The sequence below is a fragment of the Ruditapes philippinarum genome, unplaced genomic scaffold (genome assembly GCF_026571515.1).
Source record: "Ruditapes philippinarum isolate M1 unplaced genomic scaffold, ASM2657151v2 ctg11907_1_1_1_1, whole genome shotgun sequence".
NCBI classification, from domain to species: domain Eukaryota; kingdom Metazoa; phylum Mollusca; class Bivalvia; order Venerida; family Veneridae; genus Ruditapes; species Ruditapes philippinarum.
This window is the reverse complement of record NW_026853863.1, coordinates 18,182-29,321: the sequence shown is the minus strand read 5'-3', so window position 1 is coordinate 29,321 and position 11,140 is coordinate 18,182. Positions and strand designations below refer to the sequence as shown.

The following is an 11,140-nucleotide window of genomic DNA, read 5'->3' as shown; positions in this document are numbered from 1 at the left end:
TGCAGGCTCGGTTGATTTTGAAAGCCTGTTCATTGGACGGTACTGGAAAGTGCAAGTTACCATCACGCCTCCTAGCCACACGGGGCTCAAAGCAGGAATTCAACATTTTGACACAAAAAAATTGGTGAAATTTTGAATTTAGAAAAACATCCGAGGATAGTTTTTTTTTCAAAGATGATATTACGTAACAAACAATACCGTATTTTGTAACAATGAAATGTTTGACTTTGTCAGCCTGAAATATTGGAAATATAATTTTTACATGTATTAAACAAAATAAAATTTTTTTAACATCATACACGATTTTAAAATTTTTTTGCTTTAAAAAAAATTTATCAAAAAATGGCATAAACGAAAATTTGGGATGAAATTGGGTATAAACCCTTTTAAAAAACTTTAAAAATTTAAATTTTAAATTTTTTTACTTTTGATCAAGTGAAGCAAATAAAAAGGGAAAAATTTCCCTGAAATTTCCCAATTTTTATTTTAAATGTGATTTGAAAAAGCTTTTGAAAACTTTTATTTGGGGCCCATTTTTGCACAAAAAAAGTAAAAATTTCTGTATTGACGTAGTTGTAAATGATCAAAAAATTTAAAAACAAGTTTTTGGGTTAAGATCTACATTGAATTCTACAAAAAACTCGGGAAAAAAATTAAATTTAGCTTTTTCCCATTTTAAAAAAATAAAAAAGGGGATACAAAAAATTTTGCGATTGTTTCTCAAAATTATGATTAAATTTTTTTAAAAAATCGAAATAAATTAACAAAAAAAACCTAAAAAAAAAAAATATCATTTTTAAAACATTTAAAAAAATTGTATAAGGGTTTTTTTTCTTTTGGCCCAACAAAATTTACAATTTTTTAAGTCCAAAAACCGGAAAAAAGGGCCAAAAAATTTCAAAATTAAAAAATAAAAACTGAAAAAACTAAAAAACGAAAAAATTTTCAATATTGCGGTTTAAACCCAATGAGAATTTTAAAAAAAATTTGCACACTGTTTCCCTTATCTTTAAACTTTGCAGTCCATTTGCCCAAATTACCCAAAAACCGGTTTCAGAGTCCTTTAAAGGGATAACCCTTCGATGCCCACCAAAATTTGTTTTCCAACGTTCACCTTTATTTTTCATTAGTTTCCCTTTTGGGAAATCCGGGAAATTTTCCACACTTTCCCAAAATTTAATAAGGGTTAAATTGAACGAAAAAAAAAAAAAAAAAAATTTTTCCCATATTACATGTAATTGGTGAAATGATAAAAATATTAGTATTGTTTGGCAATATTGACCTGAGACTCATTAATTTTCGGATGCCTTTTCGGTAGTTTCCTTAATTTATTATTATTGATAGGTACTGCCTCAATTATATAATGTTATACTAACAACCCGGAGGCCTAGTGGTAATAATGATAGCATAAACACGCCCGTTTAACTCACAACGAGTGAAAAATATCCATCGGTAAAAATGTTGTGAGCAACTTCCGTTCCTCGTCGTGAGCACCCGTCTATGACGAGTGACACGTTAAACAAGGTGAATTTTTCATAATTTTTGAAGATTACAGACATTTTATTGTAAAATATCGGAATGCAGTTAGCTAGCGATGTGTTTTTCGAGTATGCACATGTAAAAGATATATTGCCTGTTGGTGGACAATTTGATGGAAATACCGTTTGGACGCAGTCACACGGGGGTTAGCTGGAAAACTGGAGAAACAACTTCTCTTTGGACCTAATTTTTAACATTGAAAACGTCGATTCTGGTGACGTTTTGTGCATTCTAACCTAAAAAAACAGATGCCCACAAGTCTTCAGCGTAAATTATTATCTGAAAGCCTTCATAGAAACGAAGTTATACCCTTTTTTGCTTTAATCCTTTGTTGTGAAGCACCATAACCTCGTTGTTGAGAATAAGACAAGCTAAGTGCTTGTCTGGTTTAAATATGTAATTCAAATGGCAAAGAATAAAGTTTTCAATCTACAAAAGCAATCAAAAACGTTTTTGTACAATAGTTTTTCTTGCAAAATAGTTCTTCTTTTTCTTTTTTTTTTTGAAAATTATTCTTCATAATTCACAAGTCATCAGATTAACAGAAGAACTAATTCAGTGTAAGGGTAAATCAGGTATTTTATTTCGTATACTCTAGTGTGGCAACGAGTGAACATCACAGGGTATTTATGAATATTTCAACAATTTCACAATCTGTGTGATACACAACATGTACCACATGTGTTTATCCTGAGCTGAAGACTGACCGAGTTATGTAAAAAACAAGAACTATCACGGTAAGTTGACAATTCCCCTGAAGTGGTGCTTTGTCCTTTGATTTATGGACCAGATAGATTTATTTGTTTTTTGGGACAATTAGATCTTCAATGTGAAGGAAATTTTCAAGGTCCAAGGTGAAATAAATATAGGTCAGTTGGGGAAGGTCTTTGTCCAAAGGGCAGTGTGTCCACATATGAATTAATTTTCCACTTAGTTATATAAAGAAAAGAGCTTATGACCAATGTTAACGGTTTGTGGATGTTCTAGAAGCGTCATTCACGGTACACGGTAAAAGAAATACAGATCAGTTTGAAGCTCTTGCCTAAAGGGGTGTTGTTTCAAAATATGAGTAGAGTCCGTATACTAATAAGAAGTTATGACCAATTTTTAAGTTTTTGGACAATTTGAACTTCAAGGTGAAGGTCATTCAGGGGTCAAGGTCAAAAGAATATAGGATAGTTGAAATGCCTTGTCCAAAGATGTGTTGTGCCTAAACAATATGCCAGGACATTATGGCCAATCTTAAATGTTTTTGGACAATTTGACCTTCAAGGTTAAGGGCATTCAGGGGTCAAGGTAAAAAATACAGGTTCGTAGGAAGGTGCTAAGGGATATTGTGTTCAAAATATGAATCAAATCCGTTTACTAATAAGGAAGTTATGGCCATTATTAAAGTTTTCGGACATATTGACGGACTGACAGACGGACAGTCCAAAACTAATATGCCTCCCTTTGGGGTATGCACAACGTCTTGCAAAGAAATGCTGCTTTGCAAAAACATTTTAATTGCTGTGGTAGATTGAAAATTATATTTTCACCTATTAAAACCATACACGCATTGCGATTGTCTTGCTCACAACGAGGTTATGGTGCTCACAACGAGGATTAAAGCAAAAAAGGGTATAACTTCGTTTCTATGAAGACTTTCAGATAATAATTTACGCTGAAGACTTGTGGGCATCTGTTTTAGGTTAGAATGCACAAAACGTCACCAGAATCGACGTTTTCAATGTTAAATTAGGTCCAAAGAGAAGTTGTCTCCAGTTTTCCAGCTACCCCGAGTGACTGCGTCAAACGGTATTTCCATCAAATTGCCCACCAACAGGCAATATCTTTACATGTGCATACTCAGAAAACACATCGCTAGCTAACTGCATTTCGATATTTTTACATAAATGTCTGTAATCTTCAAAAATTATGAAAAACTCACCTTGTGTCACGCGTCAAAGATGGGTGCTCACAACGAGGAACGGAAGTTGCTCTCAACATTTTTACCGATGGACATTTTCACTCGTTGTGAGTTAAACGGGCGTGATAAAGCAACGTTTTAATATTTGTTGCAAAAAATAGCATTTGTTTGCACTGAAACAGAGTTTAAACTGGATTTAGCCATTCCATAAATGTGTATAACACTTTGCAAAAGATTTTACTTTGTCTTCAGAAATTTAGCATATTCTAGGTAAATATTCTTATTGTTATCATTTTTATCTTTGTTTATAATAGTCCTTAAAACATAGATCTTGAAGTGCATTTGCAAATACATAATAGTTCTTCATTTTTTTCATTATGAGCTTTGCTGTTACATGAATTTTGTCCTATTTAACGTAAGGAAAAACAAACATGGCTGACAATGCTGAATCACCTAAAAAGAATCCCTCCCATATTGTTTACTCATCCAACAGGTACCCAGTCAAGTTTGAAAGATTACGCCGAATAATCAAGCTTAGGTCTTTTGCCTTTAATGCCAGAAGTCGCAATCTTACTTTTACAATATTGATGCAGCACAAAATCCATGAACAAAATAAAACAAATACAAATAATACTGCTATGAAAACAACATAATTTAATATATACTTACAGTAATCGAAATGTTGAGTTGTCCCGTATAAAGCAACATTGTGGACGAAATCCCAAATGCTCGAAAACGCACTGAAAGATATATGCTCATAGATACAATAGAAGTTCTTAGTCTTAAATTAAATATGTTACTCATGCAAGTGATTCATATTTTATATTCTTAGCACACCCCTCACACGCCTTGCAAGTGTATTTGGGATGAAAGTTATAGTTATAAGAATATAGTTAATTTATAATGTGTTTAGACGTAAGCTGCGAAACTTTTCTTTTCCAAGCAAAACTAACACATTTTTATGATATAAGATAATTATTATACAGTAAAACTTTTCCATGGGACTATCAAAAAGGTCACATATGACAGGGAGTCTTTTAATCCAGGTCAATAAAAAGTTTGAGTTTTACTTTATGAAAGTTTGCATATTCTTTGATTGTTTTGTTTGTTGAAAACTATAGCATAATATTCTCTTGTATACTTCAAAGGCGTTTTCAATAAAGACTAGTTTCAATATACTAAACATTAAGTAGTTTTCTTTCGCATATGCAAATGGTAACAACATAGAGTGTTTTATCTCCTTAGAGAAAAACGGTATTACACCCTTGTGTAGACAGGCTAACATATTTGTATTTAATTGTCTAAGAAACACGTTGTCTTTCTTTGAAGTATTGCAAAATTATATCTAGGTGTAGATAAAGACTCCTTTGTCTTCAAACTAGAATTTAGCTACAACGTTTACTTACCTGTTTAAACAGGCCTCCCGAATCTGTGGCTAGGCTAACCTGATTGTGAAAGCTCATATAACATTTTTTGTCTTTGTAGATAGCTAGACTCACCTGTTTATCAGGTTTATAAATACCTTTCTATGAAAGTAGGCCGACTTGTTTGTCGTGGTTTGTTGAATATATCCTTGTTTGTTTATTACAAAATAAAAGACATGGTTCACCTGTTTGTTGATATTTTCATATATCCTTGTCTGATTAAATGTTGTCCTAGACTTTTTGTAACTGTTTGTCCGTGTTTATTTATGCCCTTGATTGTCCAAAATATACCTAGGCTTATTTGTTGTCCATGCTTAATTATACCCTTGTATGTCTGAATATATAGCTAAACTTACCTGTCTGTCCAGTCTTATATATGCCCTTTTCTGTTTGAATATATACCTAGTCTAACCTGTTTGTCCAGGCTTATATATACCCTTGTATGTCTGAATATATACCTAGACTTACCTGTTTGTCCAGGCTTATATATACCCTTGTCTGTCTGAATATATACCTAGACTTACCTGTTTGTCCAGGTTTATATATACCCTTGTCTGTCTGAATATATACCTAGACTTACCTGTTTGTCCAGGTTTATATATACCCTTGTCTGTCTGAATATATACCTAAGCTTATTTGTTTGTTCAGGCTTATATATACCCTTGTCTGTCTTGATATATAGCTAAACTTACCTGTCTGTCCCGTCTTATATATGCCCTTTTCTGTTTGAATATAAACCTTTACTTACCTATTTGTCCAGGCTTATATATACCCTTGTCTGTCTGAATATATACCTAGGCTTACCTGTTTGTCCTGGTTTATATATGCCCTTGTCTGTCTGAATATATACCTACACTAACCTGTTTGTCCAGGCTTATATATACCCTTGTCTGTCTGAATATGTACGGCGAACGTTTCACTGATATCACCGGAATCATGGTGTAAGATTGCATGCTCTTGGAAAAACAAACCCCTAAGTCCATTTATCAGGAGAGAGTAAGTTTCTGGATTGTCTGATAGATTTGGTACCTTAAGAAAAACATGAAGTACATGTGACAACAATGGTATGGAAATGTATATTCTATGGTGGCTGATTTGTGCCATAAATGTTTTCGCCATGCGACCCCGCCATTTTGACTTGTTAATTCTCGACTTTCAGCAGTCGTGGTCACAAGGCAAAAACATGCTAAATATAAAAATATTTCGCCCGGCGCCCCCGCTAAAAAAGCGAGTTTTTGGTACGCGCACTCGACGTTTTATTTCTTAAATGTCGCTCCGCGCCAACACCCGCGTGTTCACCTAGCGCCCTCGCTTATAAGCGTGTTTTCGCTCCGCGACCCCTAATTTTAACTTTTTCGTTCGGCGGAGTCGCGGGGCGAAACACGAATAGCACAAATCAGCCACCATACTATTCAAAATAATATAATGAATTGAATTTGTGATAGCTTTATATATATTATTATATACAATGGAATCACGTTCATAAAACTCAAAAAGATTTTCTTTGAGTGAAGTTAGTATTGGTAAGCATTCACAAAATGGAGTTTGGTCAAGAAACGGTGCAGCCCCTCGGCTTATTTAACGTAGAATAATGTAGCTTCATATTAAACACTAACCAATTTTAAATAATGTTTAAACAATAATTTTATCAACTGTATTTTAACAAAACTATCGATTTACTGGATTGATAAAATTTAGCCAAATTACCAATGAAATTAAATATGTTATGATACATCCGAAAAACTGCAATTCTTTTGGATCAAATTAATTTCAATCACTAAAACCCAAAATGCACGCGCACACAGACAGTTCAAACAAGTCCAGAACGAATTATTTATTGAGGTTTAGCTGATAACGAAGGCATTGTCGTGCTGTAAGGATTCATAGGTGATATCAAAATTCATAAACATGAGGTCTCAACCACAAAGGCTTCAATATGTAATCATTTAGTGTATTATACTGTCTCAAACTAATATACATGAAAAACCAAGAACAACAAACCCTTTATGACAGTTATCCCATGTCGCATTTAAAAAACATATCATTCATGGAGAAAAAAAGAAAAAAAACATTTTGCAATGATAAGGTATTGATTATAGCTTTGGTACGAAATCCGCGTTCATTTTAATCGCACTGTTAAAACTATACCAAACTTAATGCAGGCGAAATAGTCCCCTACCCTCCCTGTCCCCCCCCCAACCCACACACACACGCACAAACACACCGTGTGTTGAATTTGTGAACATCAACTGAAAGGCAAAACTCTTACCTGCAGTTGTAACAATCCTGGTTTTCCTGCAAGATAAAAGTATATAGAAATTATAAATATAGAGCTAATATCAGAACATCAAAATTACTTTATTTAGGACTTGTACAGCAAAATCACTTTATTTTGGACTCGTTCAGCAGATCACTTTATTTAAGACTTGTGCAACAGAGTCACTTTTACAGCAACAGCAGAATCACTATATCTATTACTAATACTGCTGAATCACTTTATCTACAACTTGTGTAGCAAAGTTACTTTACTTAGGACTTGTATAGCAGAATCACTTTATTTAGGAATTGTACAGCTGAGTCACTTTATTCAGGACTTGTACAGCAGAATGACTTTATTTAGGACTTGTACAATAAGTACAGTATCATATATTAATTAATAATAGTACTGCTGAATCACTTTATCTAGGACATGCTGTGCATCAGAATAACTCTTTTTAGGACTTGTATACCAGAATCACTTTATTTAGGACTTGTACAGCTGAGTCACTTTATGTAGGACTTGAACAGCAGAATCACTTTATTTAGGACTTGTACAATAAGTACAGTATCATATATAAATTTATAAACAATAAACAACACTAAATCTATAATGTCACAGTGCGGGAACTTAAGACTTTGCTCTTTCTTAAACAGATAAACATATTATATAAAAATTATGTATACAATGTAGCGTAACCATTTCGTTTCAGGGAATAGACTATACTCCTTTAAAATCTCATACTTTGAAATAGGTGCATTGTGCAGATATTGTTAATATAAAAGTTTTTTTATTTTCAAAAACAAAAAAAAATTTTCTGATCGATTTGACAGAGAATCTTAAAAGATTTTTGTTCAGATTTCCAAGAAAAAAATAACTGCTAGCATGGAATATGTTTTTAGAATATTTAGCGCACAAAAAATAGCAAATTACCTTCTTTAAAAGTGTGTGTAAGGGAAGTCACTCTGTGATGACTATCGGAAAGCAGGTCCAGTTGTACCTTTACATCAACGCCAGACGTGTTATAGAAGGTGAAGGTCACCGGAAGCGGAACTCCAGGCGTGCACTTGTCAGGAACGACAATCCAGTGTGTCCTTTCATTACAAAGAAATATTTCCGTGTAAATGAACATGGCATATGATTATGAACGTTTTGTGTTTGTAAGTATCTTTGTTTTCGTTTTTGTTGTTAACATCTACATATATTCTGAATAGCATATTTCTCATAGGTAATATACAAGCATGTCACTGTTTTCGTAATGTAAAATATGATTACTCAACCAATTGTTTATACCAGCATTATACCATTTGTATTTTTAAACTGGTTATATAACGCATAAATTGTAGCATTATGCTCCAAATATAATGTTTAAACTACTTATATCAACAAGTTATTGTTATATATCACCAAAGCTTATGTTTAAACTCAATATTACCTGCTGCATGTTGCATATTATGTAATATAGTCTAAAAATTGGTATATTACAATTTCCATTGAATTGTATAACAAGATATAAATATAAGTATAAACTTGTGATATTTTCCATGGCAGTCGTAAAGCATATCATAGGATAAAAATGTGGAAATTTGTTATATTAAACATTTGAATTACCGGTATACGGTATATCAAGATATAAATATAACGTATAAACTTGTTATATTTTCCATTGCAGTTGTAAAACATAGTATGCGAATAAAATAAGGAAAGTGGTTATATTACATATTGTATATCATGAGATATATAATTAACAAAAACTGGTTATATTACCCATTGCTTGTAGCAGCATGACATGTTTCAAATGTCAGAAGAATTATGACCGCTAGTAACATGGCTGTCTAAAATCTCCCTGCAAAATAATATCAATTAAAGGCCTAGTAATACTTTAATTTTTATTTCTCAAAATATTTTCATTTAATATATCATTATTGTTTTATTCTTTCTATTTTTATTATTTTTATTTCTATTTCTTTTTATCTTATTTGATTTTATTTCATTTTTTTATTATTCGTTTATAGTTTCCAACAAGTTTTGGTTATACCTTTCTATAGAAATAAATATCTATTCCACTCTTGGGCCATTAAACTATTAAAAAAAAGGCCAGATGAACACTTCAAAATCGAAACTCGACAGAGAGATTATTACCTGTCTAGATATTAGAATGAAACGTTTTCTTAACAGGTAAATCACATTTAAGGGGTTTGTAAGTAATCATAAACATAGAGAACGACCCCAACTGCAAATGAGTATTTTAGGTTATGGAAAAAAGAAAAAGGAAAACAACTTACCGTTATGAAAGAATAGCCATAAACAATCACTAGCACTGATAGCAGTGAAATATTTATTATATATGACGACTTTCTTATCTCTCAGGCCACATCCTGTTATACACACCTTCGAAAATTGCAGTGTACTAAAGAAGGCTAATAGTGGTTCATTAAGAACTTCGATTGTGTACGAAGCTATAAGCTTATAGACACTTTCGAATCCGTTCCTGAAACCAACCAGCACAGAGCAATGCGTGTAAAGTTTCTTGCTCAAGGTAACAACGACTGACCCCTGACGGGGTTTGAACCCATGAGGCTAGCGATTACTAGTCCGAAGCGTTAACCACTCGGTCATTATCTTGCTCCAAAAGTCTGGATTTTTATGTGGTCTCTCGACCCCCCCCCCCCCCTGCGTCTCAGCCTCCCTGGTAGTATCGCGGGGAGGGGGTTTTGCGTATTGCTTAGAGTATTACCGGTCTTAACCCGTTTGTCTCTCAATTAATTATATAAGTGGTGAAATAAACTTTAATTTTTCATCATTATCGTTCTAAAATAAACATTTATTAACAAAACAATTCGACGTGTGGCTGTTTAATACATAGACTAGTTAGCAGGGCATGTAGTACAATAATCAAATCATGTAACATGTTGAAAGTGAACAAAAAACGTTACATTCTGCAATCAGTACAGCCAGGTCAACCTGCACATTACTTTATGTGCTATTTACTTTTTTTAATTTGAAATAATCTTCTTGATACTACTATACATGATAATAAACAGTAATTGTTCAAAAAATGAAAGATGTTGAAGTCCGTCAGATATTCGACAAATTGAGGCTATTTACATAACTATTATAGATGCTAATTTTGGTTAAGTAATGTGTTTTAAGATATCAGACTTTCTATTTTAGACTGTTGTAACACGTGACATTTTCTACGTTATATCATTGGTGTGAATATGGGCATTAATGATAATATTGATCAAAATGGTTTCAAAAAAAATGTACAATATATGAGAATATACAAAAAGTAGTCTGAATGTATGAATGTACGGGCGAAAATGAAAATTCGGTTTAATATCGTTCTTTTCAGTCAACCATCCAAAAAAGATTTGGTAGTTTAAACACTTTTCTTAGGTCATATTTGAAATACTTGTTCAAAGGAGAATGTTCTTACCAAACAATACAGTGGTATCAGATTCGAGTAGGTTGCTTTTGTCTTTTCAATGCAAAATACGAGTAAGTAGTTTTGTAAACTAAAAACTCAACGGGGCATTCAAAATAAACGTACATGTAGTATGACAAAATATAAATAACTAAAGTATTAAAATAAACATTATATGAAATTTAAATTTCAATAAGTTATATGATTTTTAAAGATAATTCAAGCAAATTTTCTTCATAAATTGAAAATAATGTTAATAAATATAGCCTACACGATTTTAATAGTTTATTTATCACATACACAAAAGAAAGAAAAAAACTATTGCAATCAAAATAATGTACAACTAACATTTAGGCAATCTGTATACTCATATATCAATAAAATGATTATTTTAAGAAAAAATTATACAACATAAAATTAAAGCAGCCATTTATGTAGTATATATAAACGTCAAGATTAATCAATCAAAATCGACGTTACGAACTTGCCAACATATTGTAGAATGCCAAGACACATAGAATTCGATCACGATTCACACTACTTTCCAATCAAGCAGATATCACAAGCAAGTGTATTATTACACG

At 32.4% G+C, this 11,140-nt stretch overlaps 1 protein-coding gene across 1 annotated transcript; it reads right to left on the bottom strand.

Annotated features, from left to right (window-relative positions):
• Positions 1 to 4,117: 4,117 nt before the first annotated feature.
• On the bottom strand, positions 4,118 to 9,546 carry LOC132738202 (CD109 antigen-like; the record flags this gene model as incomplete). Its single annotated transcript, XM_060725669.1, has 6 exons — positions 9,415 to 9,546; positions 8,897 to 8,975; positions 8,063 to 8,223; positions 7,142 to 7,167; positions 5,733 to 5,901; positions 4,118 to 4,188 (listed from the first exon to the last, which is right to left on the bottom strand). Coding segments are annotated over exons 2-6 (489 nt in total), but the record flags the coding sequence as incomplete, so codon positions are not given.
• Positions 9,547 to 11,140: the final 1,594 nt, after the last annotated feature.